Source organism: Rousettus aegyptiacus, unplaced genomic scaffold (genome assembly GCF_014176215.1).
Source record: "Rousettus aegyptiacus isolate mRouAeg1 unplaced genomic scaffold, mRouAeg1.p scaffold_m13_p_10, whole genome shotgun sequence".
Taxonomy (NCBI): domain Eukaryota; kingdom Metazoa; phylum Chordata; class Mammalia; order Chiroptera; family Pteropodidae; genus Rousettus; species Rousettus aegyptiacus.
Window position 1 is genome coordinate 44295256 of NW_023416285.1, and position 17192 is coordinate 44312447.

The following is a 17192-nucleotide window of genomic DNA, read 5'->3' on the forward strand; positions in this document are numbered from 1 at the left end:
CATTTTAGGATCTTTTTGTCTGTAAAAGTATGCAACAGAGATAACTTATAAATATTGCTACCTGAAACAAGATTGAGTATAAATGGGGTAGAATTACATAAGGATTTAAGACAAGAGATTTTACTAGTCCTATCTTGATCTGGCTCTAGAAACTGGCTTTGCAGTATCCTGAGATAGATGCTGTTATTTTAGGATTCATTTATTTGTCTGAAAGCAATAATTGCTGACCTCTTTCTTTCTCTCACAGTCAGATCTCTTTCCAGAGATGCAAAATCACTAATGATAATCCCCGAATGGTTGCATGATTGTTTAAGAATTTATCCATGTAATTATTTTTTAATGTCTTGTATTAAAATGTCAGTACACATATTATCTTTTTAAGTAGAATAGAATTTAATAATACGTTTCTCTAAAAAACCATTTAAATTTTAGATTGTTATGTGTATTATGTAGGAATTCTTACATTTTGCTTTTTTAATTAAATAGAAAAATTGTATGTCCTAAAACTGACAGGTCTTTTGTAAGTGCTGTTTAGTTATTAATTATTTCTTATTGCAGACTAATCTGGTAGCCTCTGGTGCTAATGAATCTGAAATCTACATTTGGGATCTAAACAATTTTGCAGCTCCAATGACACCAGGAGCCAAAACACAGGTATTACTTGATTTTGATATAATCAAAAGAGCAAAATCAGTTCTACACTTATATTATTTCAGTTTTTCACACAAAATATTCTTTCACACAAAATACTTTTTAAAAATCAATATTTATTTGTATTTTTTTTCATAATTTATGAGGCGATCCTCTCAATAAGTCTACTAGACCTATAGTACCCACCTGGTACTATACTTAGCTATTACAATATTATTGACTATATTTCCTATGCTGTACTTACATCCCCATGACTATTTTGTAACTACCAATTTATACTTCTTAATCTCTTCACCTTTTTTCAGACAGAGGGAGATAAATACCATATGATCTCACTTACGTATGGAATGAAAAAAAAAAAACAAAATAAAAACAAAAACAGACTCTTAGATACAGAGAACAAACTGATGGTTAACAGATGGGAGGAGGATTGAGGGGAGTTGGGTGAAAAAGGTAAAATCAATGTTTAGATGTCATTGATTTTCCTTCAGTGTAGTAAAGTCTTAATAAATATGTTTTTTCAAAGTATCAGTTGAAGTCCTTCAACATCAAATTTTTATTCAGTGCCTGCCATCTGCCAGAGACTGATGTACTAGATATGTAGTAGTGAATAAAACAGATAGATTTTCTTAGATATGTTGAGAATTTAGGAATGTAAAGCAAATTTGTGAATGAATAGATCAAATTTTTAAGTACTCCATTTTTAAAAAAAAAGATCAGATTTTGTAATTAAACTTGATTATAATTAAGAAATGGATTTTAATGGTTTATTCCTTATAGCCCCCAGAAGATATCAGCTGCATTGCATGGAACAGACAAGTTCAGCATATTTTAGCATCAGCCAGTCCCAGTGGCCGGGCCACTGTATGGGATCTTAGAAAAAATGAACCTATCATTAAAGTCAGTGATCATAGTAACAGGGTAAGTATGTGATTGATTTGTGATGAACACGTATTTCTGCTGTAGGTATTCCTATATTGTTTGTCAGACTTGGCAACAAATCAGATTTCTAAAAAGTCAAATCCTGTCTTGGACCAAACATGTTGGAATGAGAGGATTTTTCCTTGAGGAAAATAATAAAATTCTCAATAAACTATATTGAATATTATTAATGATGAGAGGTTGGTTAATCAAGGGGTTTATTCCATGATGCACTGGTGATTTTGCTTTGCTCATTGTTTCAAAGCATTACAGCAATTTTTTAGTTCATCTTTGGCTTTTTTTAGAAGTACAGATTTTTCCTGCTAGTAATTTTATGGCTGTGGACATGTAGTTTCCAAACTCTTGGCTTCATCTCTTCTGATTAAATACTGTAAAGTGAGCTAATATTCTTCTCTCACTTGCCCAGTGCACATTAAGTTTTGAACTTACAAATTTCTTAATATTGTTTCATCATTTGCTATAAGGTAATTTAGACACATTTAAGGTCTTATTTTTGTTAGTTTTTAAGTACATGATATAGTTTTACATTTTCACAAACAAGTTTGCATAAATCAGAGTCATATATAATTTTAAAATAATAATAACTACAAAAAGCTATTTAGAAACATTTCTTCAGGGTATTATTTTTCAGTGACTCAGGAGTTTTAAAATAAGTTTCAGTGGAATAAAGCATACAATAAGCATTTTAGTCATCTTCTAGAATACTTCTAGATAATTCTCAATGTTAATTTACCCCCCAGTGCAAATTTAATTGGTAGTTGTTGATTTAGACAGTCTCTCTTGATTTTTTTCATAAAAATAGAAGGTATGGATTTTCTTTGTTATCAAAATCTTTATTTTCATTTTTTTGAAAGTGTTAAATTTTAAGCATATAAAACTTTCCTCCTTGTTACAATTTTGACAGGAAAACGTATTTTTGGCATAGAATTATTTTGGCTCAGAAAGATTTTATACATCAAATAGCTGGATGAATTGAAAACATTTAAATTTTTCACTTTAAAGACTACTGTTTAATACTGTTTAATAAAATTTAATGGTTTTAGAAGGTTGATTTTTAAATAAACTAAAGCCTGCGCTGATGTGTTCTACTGTTTGTTTCAACAAAAGCGTATTTCTTACGGTCATTTTGGCATTTTGTAAGGTAATATGATTGATAAAATGTGAGCCTTAACTATCTGCAGATGCATTGCTCTGGGTTGGCATGGCATCCTGATGTTGCTACTCAGATGGTCCTTGCATCTGAAGATGATAGGTTACCAGTGGTCCAGATGTGGGATCTTCGCTTTGCCTCCTCTCCACTTCATGTCCTGGAAAACCATGCCAGGTATCATGTTGTTCTTCCAAGGAACTTGATTTGTTTATTTTTTAAAACATATTTACTTACTACTTGAATTATCAGATGATTTTTATTCAGTTGGGGAATCTACTTTGTCTCTATCTTGTATAAATGGTTGGTTTTTATTTAAAGTACTAGTCATCTGATGTTCTCTAGCCAGATCATATCATAACAACATGAAAATGTGTAGCAGATTTTTCACTACTTATTTCAAGTAATAATTAATAGATCAAAATTTCAGTATGTCACAACACTTTGGGACAAATTTTGACATTATACAATTTGCTTTTTATTACGGTCATCATACTTAGAGTCTTCCATAACATTCAATGTTAAGCAGCAGTTGAAAAGTTTGTTTTATTTCTAAGTTTTTATTTCAATTTAAAAGCAAACATTTTTGAGAAACTAGGTGGTTCATTCTGCTTTCAATTTTAATAAATGTGAGGATGCTCTCAAATGTTAAGAGTTTTCTCATGTTAGTTTTAGTAGTATTAAATTTAATTAGTAATTTAGCAGATTTCCTATCATTGATATTCATATACCCAGGGAGTTTATATATATATTCTTCCAATGTTTTTAAACAAGAAACAAACTCTTTATAATGTTATAGTATTTTTAAAGTAATATTGGGCTTTTTTTTTCTTTTTTCTAATTAGGGATATATAAACTAAAAGTTTAGATACCCTTTTCCCTTGTGTAGTGGATTTACACACTAAGAAGTCTTAAAGTTGTGACCTCTCCTTGAGCTTCTTATAAAGGAGAAAAAAGTCTGGTCAAAATGTAATCCTATTCAGATGACATGCTTCAGTCAGCTTTCCAGTAAAGAAAGGGTGATTCTGAGAAGTTTTAATATTTTTCTCATGTTAGATAAGGTTTTATTTATTCATTCAACACATACTTATTGAACATTTCTCCATCAAGTACTGTACTAGGATTCAGTAATGTAATAGACAAAAATCCATGCCCCGAGGGACCTTACATTGTAGTGGGAAGATAACCAACACTTATATAACATGTAAAGTGTACAAGCACTTTAAATGTTAGCTTGATTAATCCTTATAGCCTGTGGTGTAGATACTGTTATCCCCTTTACAGATTGGAAATTGAAGCTCAGCAAGGTTAAACTTGGCCTGGATCACATAACTAGTCAGGTGCTGACTTCTAGTCCAAACATTCTGATCTCAGAGTCTGTACTCTTAAAACTATATTCTACTGCCAGTTTGAAGAATGGTCATAATTTGGCAAGACAAAACTATACAGGGTGCCAGGAGCAGACCAACTTTTTATTCTCAATTTTCTTCCTCTAATAAATGCAAGAGTTGGATTATATGACCTTTAAGGTCCCTTCCAAAAAAAAGTTCCTTCCAATTCTGCAATTCCGTGATTTGTTTTTTAATACTCAGAATCGAAATGTTCTTTAAAATGTGATATTAAATATGATACAGATTTTTAAAAAGGCATTCTTGATATGCCTTGAAATTCTTGACATGCATGATTGGATCCCCAAGGGGAAAGGCAGTTATAAAAAGTATGTTATTGATGCAATTGAGGAAATTTAAATATGGACTGTGTATCTTAAAGTATTGCATGTAAATAATAAGTATATTTAGTACATTATTATGGTAATATAAGAGAATGTTCTTTTCCCTGGAGCTGAGTACGTGGGTGATATGTCATGATATCAGCAATAAATTCTCAAATGGTCAGTCAGTGTATAATTAGAGAGAGAGAGATGAAGAAAGAGACAGTAAAGTAAATGTGGTCAAATTGATGAATCTAAGTGAGGAGTATAAGGGTATATACATCAATCAAACTGCCTTATAATATTTTAACTTTTTAAAAATAAACTGTGGGAAATGAAAGTCATTCTTAAACAATTTGGGTCATTTTCCTATACCATAATTTCCTAATTCTGAGATGATTTAGATGTTAAGAAATATCAAAAACAGCTTTTTGGGGAAAGAAAAACACCATTAAATATACACTGATAATGAGGCTTATCTTTATTTTGGAAATTAAAAATAACTATCTTAGAACTACTGTAACATTTTCAGGAGAATTGAGGTATAGTGATTTGTATGTTTTTTAAGAAATATGCAAACATAATTCTGATTTTTAGTATTTTTCTAATCTCTAGCTTTTTCTAGTATCCAGTATTTTGTGGTAGTATTTCTAGTATCTGGTATTTAAATGCTAGTTTCTAGTACTTTTCTTCATTGTACATGGAGTGTTAACTTTCTATCTCTAAACAACAAAGGCATGATACAGAAAAGACAAACTGTTAATATTTTTTTCTGGATGGTGGGATACAGGGGATTTTTATTTTCTTTATTCTAATATGAATTTTCAGAACATTTACCAAAAATGTTGCTTTTGTAATACTTAGAGAAATCAAAAGTTATTAAAACACAAAAAGAACTGTAAAATCAGATTTTTCATATATTTCATATGCTAGATCTCTTATAACAAAAGCTAGAAAATGTAAACAAAAAGTAGAAAATATGAAAGTTAAATTTCCTACCCATCCAGAGATAAACAATTTTTTATTTTCAATTGAAGTTAATTTTTAATATTATTTTAGATTCAGATATGCAAGCATAGTGGTTAGACATTTGTTTAATTTACAAAGTCATAGGTAAAACATTTTATTGTGCATATCTTTATATACACACAGCCCCACTTATACAAATGTTTGATTATATATTTTTATGCGAATTAATCCAGTTGACCATTTTTTATGAATTGTAAACACCATGTACCAGTAAGAAATAGATGTCTACAAAATATTTTTTAAATTAAATTGTTATTCGTGTGACACTGATTAATGTGTTTAAAGTGTACAATTCTATAATACATCATCTGTATATTGCATTGTATGCTTACCACCCAAAGTCTCATCACTACATAGTTGGCCCCCTTAACCCTCTCCATCCTCCTCACTTCCCTTCCCCTCTGGTAACCAGCGTACTGTTGTCTGTGTCTATGAGCTTATTAGTTTTTGTTTGTCTATAACATAATTTTTAATTACACATTTTCTCATCTGAAGATGACCTGTAATTTATTATTACATAGTTCATGTTGTTGGGCATTTGTTTTTAGTTTTTACTATCAAACACTGCACATTATACAGGATATCTTTGTAATGATCAAAGAGCATACACATTACTCAGTTGCTTACGGAAAGATTACATGCAATTATTCTTCTATTAGCAGTCTCTAAAGTTTAGACAGAAATAATTTGGAGATTTGGTGTTTTCAAGATTAAAAATTTCTCCATCTCTTTGTGTTTTTTAAAAGGGGAATTTTGGCAATTGCTTGGAGCATGGCAGACCCTGAATTGTTGCTCAGCTGTGGAAAAGATGCTAAGATTCTCTGCTCCAACCCAAACACAGGAGAGGTATGGGGAGGAAATGGTCTTCAGACTACAGCTATCATAATATTTTAGCGGAATAAAAAATTTTTCATATGGGTTCTTTAGTGCATTTTTACAGTTAAGTACATCCTTAGATGCCCTAGATGGAGGTATGTGTGAAATGTTAATCTAGCAGTACTTTTATCAGAAAAATCTAAGCTCAGCTGTTTCATCTTGGAAAATCAGTCATTGAAATAGTATATTTGAAACTAGTAATCACCCCATAAGGTGTTTACCTACATTCAGAAATACTTAGTTTGATTTATTTAACATATGGTTTTTGGAAACTGGTGCCTTCAGAGTAGAAGTGTTCAAAGTTTGAGTCTTTTTCCTGTTTTACTATTCTTAAAAATCCTCTTTGACTTTTGGAGATCAGTACATGTAGGTTTTTACTCTCTCTTCTAAACCACTTAGCAAGAATGTAATGCTTTATAATATATTTCTCATGTTCCACACATAGAAATTTGGATGTAGGAAATTTTACCTTATTAAATATAAATGTTAGATAAACATAATTTTATTTGCTTTGGGTTGTGGAATTGATTTTAACTATTTTTATTATTTTTAGTAGTTGAATGATTTTCCTCTCTTAGTATTGAACAAGAGACCACCGATTTTAGTTATAGCATTTAAATATTTACCTTTTCTAAATTTTTAGATTAATGAAAGTGTTTTGCTAGTTACCATGATGGAATGTTCATAAAAATAAAATGTCTTCAATAGGTTTTAATCTATAATATTAAAATAAAAATACTTTTGTTATTTGATTTGTGATTTCAAGTCTTCAGATACAGTGATGTCTATAAGAATTTAGAAACATTAAAGTTATAGGAGATGAGAAAAAATTATTAAGCTTTGCCTCACATGATTTGTAAACCAAATAATAAGTCTTGCATTTTACACTGTGCCCTCCCAGGTGAGTTCAAAATTTATGAAAATTATAGTTCTAATAGTCTCAGTTATGTAATTTAATAGAATGAATTGTTTCATATGATTAGTTTTGTATGCTTGGATTTTTTTTAGTGCAACTAAAAAAATTTAATAAACTTTTATTCAAGTGCAAATTAAGAATAGACAAGTGATTCAGATATGAAGCTTTGACTCTTAATCAATGTGTAAACATCAGAAATAAGCAGGCGAAATACCTTTTTGCTTAATTCTGTTTTTCCAATAAAGTAAAACATGATTGTAAATGTCACATGAAGCAAAAGTAAAGCTAAAAAACAGCTTTATTGATGTATGATCTATATACTATCCAATTCAGCCATCTAAAGTGTACAATTTAATGGTTTTTAGTATATTCACAGATATTTGCAACCATTACCACAATCTTTTATATTTTATTTATTTTTAACCACTAAGTTTTTTTTTTCAATTACAGTTGACATTCAGTATTATTTTACATTGGTTTCGGGTATACAGCATAGTGGTTAGAAATTTATATAATTTATAAAGTGATTTCCCCCAATGTAATATTGACTAATTTCTTAAAGCCACAAAACCTGTGCTCCTATGAGCATCAATTGCCATCACTCTAACTTTGAGTTAGCAATAATTATTACACTGTAAAGTTTTTATATCAGCTATTCTTAGTTTTTTCATATTTTCCTTCTAATGAAAATTTCTTTGCCAAATTATGTTTCGATTCTGTAGTATTAAGAATGATGTAGGTATACCTGTTTTATTTCTGGACTAAAATCCAAATTTCTCAGTGAATTCTTCCTCCTCAAGATAATTTTTTAAGTTTGGTCTTCAAATAGTCAAAGTATAGGTGTTTGGATCTTGGCAAGGAAAAGCAGTTGGATAGGACCCAATTGATCTTTTAGAGTTTAAGTTAATTCAAGAAATTTTTATAATTGTTTTTTTCTGGCTAGAGATACTTTCTAAAAGAAAATGTTTAAGCTCTACTTGTTGATTGTATCCATTCAGGTGTTTTGAGTATAAAGTGGCTATACTGTTTTCTGACTTTTTTTTTTTTTGCCTAGGTGTTATATGAACTTCCCACCAATACACAGTGGTGCTTTGATATTCAGTGGTGTCCTAGAAATCCTGCTGTCTTATCAGCTGCTTCCTTTGATGGGCGTATCAGTGTTTATTCTATCATGGGAGGGAGCACAGATGGTTTAAGGCAGAAACAAGTTGACAAGGTAATAGGAAATGTTAAAGTTTTTTATTATAACAACTGAAAAAAAATCATCTTATTGTGTAATTATTTTGAGAGTGACATTACCGATCAATATACTGATCAATTAGATAATTATGATGAACAAATTTCTTGAATATGACTTGAAAACGTGTCATATAGTCTGTCTTATATAAGTTACAAATTCTCTCTCTCTTTTAGCTTTCATCATCTTTTGGGAATCTCGATCCCTTTGGCACAGGACAGCCCCTTCCTCCATTACAAATTCCTCAGCAGACTGCTCAGCATAGCATAGTATTGCCTCTTAAGAAGCCACCTAAGTGGATCCGAAGGCCTGTTGGTGCTTCTTTTTCAGTAGGTGGATTGTTTTCTGGTCCATAATCACAAAGGATTTACGAAGTAACGTGTTGTTATAGGATCACTCGGATGGAATAAGATTGAATTTGAGATGTGTCTGTGGCTTTTTATCACTTAAAATGGTTTCTCAGGAAAAATGGGACCTACCCCCCTTTTAAAAAAATTGTGGTAAAATATACATAACACAAAATTTAGTATTTTGACAGTTTTAAAACATCCAGCTCAGTGGGATTAAGTATGTTGACATTGTGTAATCTTCACATCATCCACCCTCCCACCCCACCTTATTAAGATGGTAATTGTATGAGGTAATAATCTCATTGTGGTTTTGACTTGCATATCCCTAATGATTGATGATGTGGAACATATTTTTATGTATTTATTGGTCATTTGTATGTCATTTTTGGAGAAATGTTTATTCAAATTCTTTGCCCATTTTTTAATTTTTTTTAACACCTATAACACCTGGTATTCCTAGGTGGTCTCCCATCCAAGTACTAACCAGGCCCAACCCTGCTTAGCTTCTGAGATCAGAGAAGATCAGGCACATTCAAGGTGACATGGCCATATACTCTTTGCCCATTTTTTAATCAGATTTTTTATTTTTTGTCGTTGAGTTGTAGGAGTCTATATATTTTGGATATTAACTCCTTATAAATGATTTGCAAATGTTTTCTCCCATTTTGTATGTTGCTTTTTTACTCCATTAATTGTTTCCTTTGCTACACATAAGCTTCATTTTTCTATTTTTGCTTTTGTCACCTATGCTTTTGCTATTATATCCAAGAAATTATTACCAAATTAATGTCAAGCTTCAGATGCAAAAATGCTGTCAATCTCTGTAGAAAGAAGAAAGTCTTTTTCTAAATATTCTTATTTCACTTCTGTTTTTAAAAATCTTTATAAAGCAGTTCATTTGTTTAGTGTTAAGTTACTCTCTTCCTACAACCTACAGGTATAGTAAGACTTTATTAATAGTAATATTAATAATAAATATATTTATACCACATATAGTAACTCATTTAATTCTCACAACCACCTTATAAAATAGCTACTCTTCATTTTGCAGGTAAAAAAGTCACAGAGAAATTAAATAACTTGTCTGATCTTACAGTTATGAAGCTATTATGTATTCTACTGCCAGTCTAATCAAATGCCTATTGTATATAATGATGAAAGTGACTCTTAGTAATAATGCCTAAAATTAAGATAGTAAACTTATTACTTTGTTCCCTATCACATTTTTTATCATCATAACAGAATTATACACATCATAGAATTCTGTCTACTCACTTTTCTCCAAACCGATGAATCATCTCTTCTGTAGATACTGTTGAGCTCTTGCTATCATTTTTCTACTAACCAGGCTCAGAACTTTTTCTTTACCCATTCATATTTATTTCCCAGGTTCCGGGATTGGTCTCTCTATGTATCTTTCGGATTTCTTTCTTCCATTTATATTGCTGTTATCCTGGCATTTTTTTTATCTTTTCACACTGAATTGTTTTATGATTCCATCTATTGCTTGTCTTTCACTCCTCTAATTTGTACTACATACTCTTGATTAATCTTCCTAGAGTAGACTTTTGACTATGTACCTCATAAATCCATTCTTTTGATTTAGTCTTCTCATCTTTCCTATCTGGTCTTCTCTATCTGTACTCCTTCTTTGAAATTTATGCTTTTGTTTGTGACTTTCCACTTTGAATTTTAACCAACCATCTAGTTAGTTCTTTCCTTCCTTAAGTAATTAAAACATTTGTTATTATAAAATTATATATGTATAAGATTTAAAAGAAAATCAAAATGTGCAGAAAAGTACCCTCCCTGCCCCCAAATATAAGCTACTTGAGGACAGAGACTGTCTAGTTCACAGGTATGTTTCCATTGATTAGAATGGTGGCTGACAAATAGAAGATGTTTAGTATATATTTATCTTTGTAATGAAAAGTGAACATCTTTCTCTCACCATTTTCCCACCTCCACTCACTAGTATTGGAGTATTATAAAGACAATAAATACTCCTTTCTTTCCCGTGTGAGTTTGGAACTAAGAGATGGAAAATCAAAATGTCAACTTTAGTGCTGCCAAAAGCTAGATTGGAGGCTATAGTTTAAATATCCTAATATAGTGGATCTAGAATAGAGCTCTATGAGAGGCGCTTTAGTCTGCTTTGTTTGCATCTATGTCCATAATATTATTCAATAAACATTTTTTTTTTTTAGCTTCACCCCTGTATCGGGAAGCCTTATCAACATAGTTACAGGCAGATCTCAGTACTGTGGGGCTTCCTTTGAAGGTGCAGGCAACTTGTCTATGTGGACTATTACTCAGTGCAGGAAGACAAATACGAAAAGAAGCTCTTAAGAGTTCATGCAAGCTTGCTACATTTTTTTCCCTGAAAAGCAATGTCAATCAGTCTTCTCCTGAGAGAGTATGAAAGACAGGGAGAGGCCAGAAGTGTTGTTCTGCTCTTCCCTCCTATAAAGTACAATGAAAATACCCGCTCTATGGCTGAGGGGTAGAATGTCAACGTCTTCCTCAAATATCTTTGGGCTACAATTACTGACATTTTAGATTTTGGTTCTTTTTGTAATTATCTTTAGAAATGTAAATGATTTACCTAAATGTCCATGTGTAGCTTCATCAACTTTACATATTATTAGTTGAAACTCTTCAATGCAATATTAAATTAGTTGCATTTAAACTTCCTTCTGGGGGTGGTTCTATAGTATAGAGGTTATTAGCACGTCTGCTTTACATGCAGAAGGTCCTGGGTTTGCGCCCCAGGTGGAGCCACGGACCATACCGTTTTTTCTAATTTTTAAAATTACATTATTGTCTTTACATTGCTAAGTGTTTTTTTTTTTTTTCTGCCTACAGCACCTGGTATTCTTAGGTGGTCTCCCATCCAAGTACTAACCAGACCCGACCGTGCTTAGCTTCCAGGATATGTTACTAAGATTTAAACAATGTTTTTACTGTGTTCACTAGCATTATTTAAGTTTTTCATTACTTTGATTGATTTAAGAAATGATTAATAAACAGCATTTACATTATTTTAATTATGTAACATTGTGACATTAATATTACTAGAACTCAGTAAATAAATCAACTTAATCATCTTGTGAAACTCAATTTAGGTCTTTCTTCTGGGTGCAGTTTTCCCATACTTCTCTAGAACTTGGAGAAATCCAGTGGTTTTGCCCTTCGATAAAGTTTCATATCATGCATGGTATTATCTGCACTGCATTTGCCTGTTATATCCAGTTTTATTTTCAGGTTAAGTTTCTTAAGTATAGTGATTTGTATATTCTTATGTCTTGGTATTTCTTACAATGCCTGACATAATCAACACTTTGAATATATTAGACAATAAGATATGTTTATGTAAAGACCATAATCCTTGTACGAAAATTACTGATTATAAAGAGCCAAATTTGGTCCTGTGTTTCTTTACCTATATTTATTTTTTATTAATATATATATAACTGTCTACTTGCTATTGCAGGGCAGATATTGGGTACTGTAGGAGATAGAAGAATAAAGTAGATACAGAGCCTTCATTTTAAGTGTAGCAGAGGCAGCGCTTTACATCTACCTTTCTAGGTTTTCATCTGGCCTGAGAATTAAATTAACGTGAGTCAGATGAGCAGGAGAAGAGTATACAGATTTTTACATGTATATAAGAGCTCTCGTGGGAAAACAAAGACCCAAGGAAGTAGCAAAACCTAAGCGCTTATATACTAAGTTGAACAAATGGGAATTGTAGAAAAGTAAATAAAATATATAGAGGAACTAAAGGGAGATAATTGTTATTTAACCAGTTCATTTGTACAGAGTTCTCTGGCTTTGACTTCCATTTCTTGTGATAAGAATATTTCTTTCCACCTGGTATAGCAGAGCAGCTCTCACATGAGAGTTATAGCTCCTGCTTTCAGGAAGAAAAGAGTTCAGAATGACTTGGTTGCTTCTGCTAGTTTTCAAGTAATCTTTAGCTCAAAATAATCATTATGTCAGATGGCATAATTTGAAAGAATGGCATTTTCTGCCATCCTTTAAAACTTAGAGCCTAGAACAGGAAACGAGGCATCTGGGATAGAAAAGGTGACATTTGCCTGGGCCTTGAGTATTGAGTATGTGGAAGTTAGTAAAATCAAGTAACTGAGAACTTGTGGAGTACAGTAAATAGTAAGTTTTATCTAGGAAGTGAGTGGTGTGAAGAGGAATGATAATTGAAGACTAGGGTCAGACTGTGGAGTATGGGAGAGTATCAGCTAATTTTATCCAAAGTGGTATATGTTTAGGCCACAATTGTTTCCATTAGCAGGTTTACAATAAGCACTTTCTTTGGCCACATCCTTGTAGTTCAAACTGATTTTGTTTATTTCTTTTATAGTTTGGAGGCAAACTGGTTACCTTTGAGAATGTCAAAATGCAGTCTCAGCAGGGAGCTGAGCAGCAGCAGCAACAGCAACACGTGTTCATTAGTCAGGTTGTAACAGAAAAGGAATTTCTCAGTCGATCGGACCAGCTTCAGCAGGTCGTACAGTCACAAGGATTTGTCAGTTATTGTCAGAAGAAAATTGATGCTTCTCAGACAGAGTTTGAAAAAAATGTGTGGTCCTTTTTGAAGGTAAAGTTTTATTTTATCTACAAATTTAGCTGTTCCCTTATATTCTAAATTTGTCTTCCTATTAAAGAAACGTTTAGAAGAATGTGATATCAGGAACCTCAGGATGAAATTACACCTTATGAAAAGCAGATCTAACTGTTTGTGCCCGAAGTTATTTCTGTTTTGAAAAGGCTAATATGAAGCACTTTTTTAATCACTAAAAAACAATATAATAAATGTATTTAAGAGAGATAATATTTGCTAGACCTATTTTAAAATTAGAATGTAGAGCTTAGTATAATAAAAAAGTATAATACAAAATAGAATATTAAATTTCTGTAGTAGATCCAGTTAAGGAAAATAGGAAAAAATGAAGAAGTAGAGGGGAGAGAGGTCAGAGGCATTTCTCATCCCTTTTACTGAGCTGCATTTATGACAGTAGAATAACAAGCAGAATTATCTGGTTGGTCATTTGCCTCCACTGGAATGTCTATTTCTTGATACTGAATTTTCCAAAGAAAATAGATCTCAAATATACTTAGGTTAAATTGTAAAATTACAAGAGTTATATAATTAAGTATTAGTTTGGGTAAGAGCTTTAAGACACTGAACGTTCCATATAGTGTGAATTTTGCGTTCATATAACCTTTAGACATGAGTTCGTATTTGCAAAAATTATGGTTTTAACTTATTTTTTTTAAAAAAACTATTCTTTGGATTCTTGTAGTGAACCTTCTAGTTGATATAGTAGACTTTAGACATTTTTAATAATTCTACTCGAAATTTGATCAATTAAAGATTAGGCCTTTATAATCAGGTCTTTGTATCAAGAATATGTATTTTTTTTAAGGTAAACTTTGAGGATGATTCTCGTGGAAAATACCTTGAACTTCTAGGATACAGAAAAGAAGACCTGGGAAAGAAGGTAAACTTCTATAAAAGTTAAAGGTTGTGCTTATACAAGTAAGATCATCCATGTTCACTACAGCTTAAATAATGAAAAATAAGGTACTATTTCAAGTTATCACAGTTTTCTATCCTAGGTATTTATGCCTTTAGCCCACAATTCCCAAACTGTGTGTTGAGTTGGTGTAGCTAACAAGTAACTAGGAAATATTTTGAAACAAGGACGATTTATTGCACTGAACCTGAATAAACAAAAAATCTAAATGATTTGCTTAACATCTTAACACAAGATTCCTTTTTAAATTATATTCCAGTTTTATAGTTTTCTTCTCAAAAATGGGCTTTATTATTCTACAGTGTTGACATGAATGCCAGTAAAAACTCAGTGACTTTGGAGACTTTGAAAGAAATATTGTATAATTTATATTAGCCCTTACCATTTTTTGAAAATGACTCAAATTTCCTGTAGCATTGTAATGTTGCTGCATGTGTGGTACAGGTTGTATACTGCACACTCCAGGTGTACTGAGCATATCAAAGTTGGTGCTCCTTTGAGGTCAGACATGGGGTCACGTTACAGCCCCACTGTTTACTGGCTATATGTCTTTGATCACTCCATCAGATTTTTTTATATTTAACTTTATTAGTCTAAATTTCTTGATGTTATAACTTCTTTAGATTTGCAAGAGATTAATGTGAAAGTTTTTTTACTGCCTACCAGATAGCAAAAAAATGAGGAAATAGAATTTGATTGTCAAACTACTTCTAATAGCAGTTCTTTTCTATAATGAGTACCTGAAGAAATATTCTTAAAAATTAATTATGGTTATTTTGTTTGAAACAAAGTAGAAGAAAACATGCTTGTTTTGAGGTTAGTTTTGTGAGATGACACATGAGCAGTGGAACTCCTTGTGATTGACACTAGAACCACTGAGAATTAGTTCTACACAGATTTTGTTCTTTTCTTAAACATACTATCCCTAATCTAACCTTTTGTGGATTTTGTCAATGAAAATGGAATAAGAGGTATTTTGCTAAATACCTTGAAATAGAATTCCATTTAGTAGGCGAGTTATTGTTTTTATTTCAGATTGCTTTGGCCTTGAACAAAGTGGATGGACCCGATGTGGTAAGAAGGCCTTTAAATAGCTACCTTCTAAAATTTTAGTTTAGGTGATAACAAGGAAGGCAATGTAATCTAAGAAATTTGTTTTATTGCTTTATGGTGTAAAAGCAAATGCTGGTTGTAGATATTTTAATATGTGAATAAATCCTCATTTTAAATTAGTATAAATTTAACTGGTACAGTATTCATTTTTCTTGATGGTATTTGAATTTCCCAAAATAAGAAAAATGAAATGAATGACTATTCAGATGCTTAAAATTAAGGTTGTTGTTGCTGAGGGACATATGGTAGAAAAGAAAGGGAAAGTCTCAGCAATAATGGCTCTTTGCTTTTCCTCTAATGGTGTTTCTCAAATAAATTTACTTAGTGTTCCTTCTTGTGATTAAACTAGCTCTGAATGTTGTTTATTGGTTCTTTTATCTTCCTTGTTCACTATTAACCTTTTAATGCTGTATTCTTCAACTTCCTCTGTAATTGTTTTGTGTACCAAAGGCTCTTAAAGACTCTGACCAAGTAGCACAGAGTGATGGGGAAGAGAGCCCTGCTGCTGAAGAGCAGCTCTTGGGAGAGGTACTTATTTTTTTTTTCATTTTTTAATTACAGTGGGAAGTTATGTGATACTTGTTTATTTCACATTGAAATATGGAAAATTTTCTTGACTACTTGTTCCAGAGTAAAGTTGGAGGGCATTGTTTTCTTAGAGATGATAAAAGTAGGAGTCTGTTTATTAGTTTGACAGAGGTATCATCTCTGAAATCTTTAGTTTTATGAGCTAGCTTCCGGATTATATGGTTTAAAATTAACAATTGATGTGAGATTAACTTCATTTGGTCCAATGGATATCATGATGTCAAACTGAAAAGAGATTTTATTTGGAAATCCACATTGCATTGCATCACATCTAAAGTTAATGTTTTTTGGCACATTAATATTTAGGTTCCACAATCAGTGGTGTAGGCTTCTGAATTAGTCTTTTGAACTTTGAGTCCAAGTAAAGAATATTTCATTTAATAAACTGATTGTCGTGATTTACTGGAAACATATTCCAAATTGTAGTTGACAATTTTTATAACTGGTTTAAAAGAGTCCTTGAACACAGAGTTGTATCATTAACTTTTTCCTTTGAATTTTCTGTTGTTTTTTTTTTTTAACCACTAATAATTCTGTGATTACTTTTCTTTCTAATTATATTTCATCTTAGAAAATTAATCAATAAGTTACTGTTTCTCATCTCATCTTTGACTTTTTCATTGTTCTTTGTGATATGGGGATATTCTGACTATAGATTGTTTCTTACAACTTTTTACTAAACTATAAACATAATTCATCAATAAATTTAGACTACTAGAAGATGATTATGAAAAAAACATTTTTCTTAGAAGTGGGTCTTTTAGCCATTATTTAACTTGAGAATAAAGGGTTATGAGTGTGAAATCTTACAAAAATTTTGAACTAATTTCGGGAATACCCAGACAAAATTGTAGGATGCATTAAAGAAATGTACTTTCACTTATTCATAACTAGACGTTACCCAGTAGAGGACCATTTGGAAATACAATCATGAATTAATAGGTAATAATACGTCTTTAACAAAACAGTAGTCATCAATGGATACTTTCAGAGAATTTGAAAAAACTTTGAGGAGGTATAATCTTCCCCTTTATCTTGCTGATGCTATTTGTTTTTCAAACATAGTAGATTACA

At 31.4% G+C, this 17192-nt stretch overlaps 1 protein-coding gene and 1 pseudogene across 40 annotated transcripts in view; one reads left to right on the plus strand and one right to left on the minus strand.

Annotated features, from left to right (window-relative positions):
- Nucleotides 1-17192, plus strand: part of SEC31A (SEC31 homolog A, COPII coat complex component) — a 59933-nt gene that overhangs the window by 12758 nt on the left and 29983 nt on the right. For 21 of the 40 annotated variants that reach the window (XM_016156227.2, XM_016156231.2, XM_016156243.2 and 18 more), the window contains exons 5-14: nt 559-654; nt 1432-1572; nt 2775-2917; nt 6227-6326; nt 8327-8488; nt 8686-8838; nt 13241-13477; nt 14307-14381; nt 15453-15491; nt 15981-16058. In XM_016156227.2, the coding sequence (XP_016011713.2) occupies nt 559-654; nt 1432-1572; nt 2775-2917; nt 6227-6326; nt 8327-8488; nt 8686-8838; nt 13241-13477; nt 14307-14381; nt 15453-15491; nt 15981-16058 (1224 nt within the window). The remainder of the gene's footprint in view (nt 1-558; nt 655-1431; nt 1573-2774; nt 2918-6226; nt 6327-8326; nt 8489-8685; nt 8839-13240; nt 13478-14306; nt 14382-15452; nt 15492-15980; nt 16059-17192) is intronic. The other 19 variants (XM_016156235.2, XM_016156238.2, XM_016156246.2 and 16 more) reach the window with 3 other exon arrangements.
- On the minus strand, nt 9295-9413 carry LOC118608883 (annotated as a pseudogene).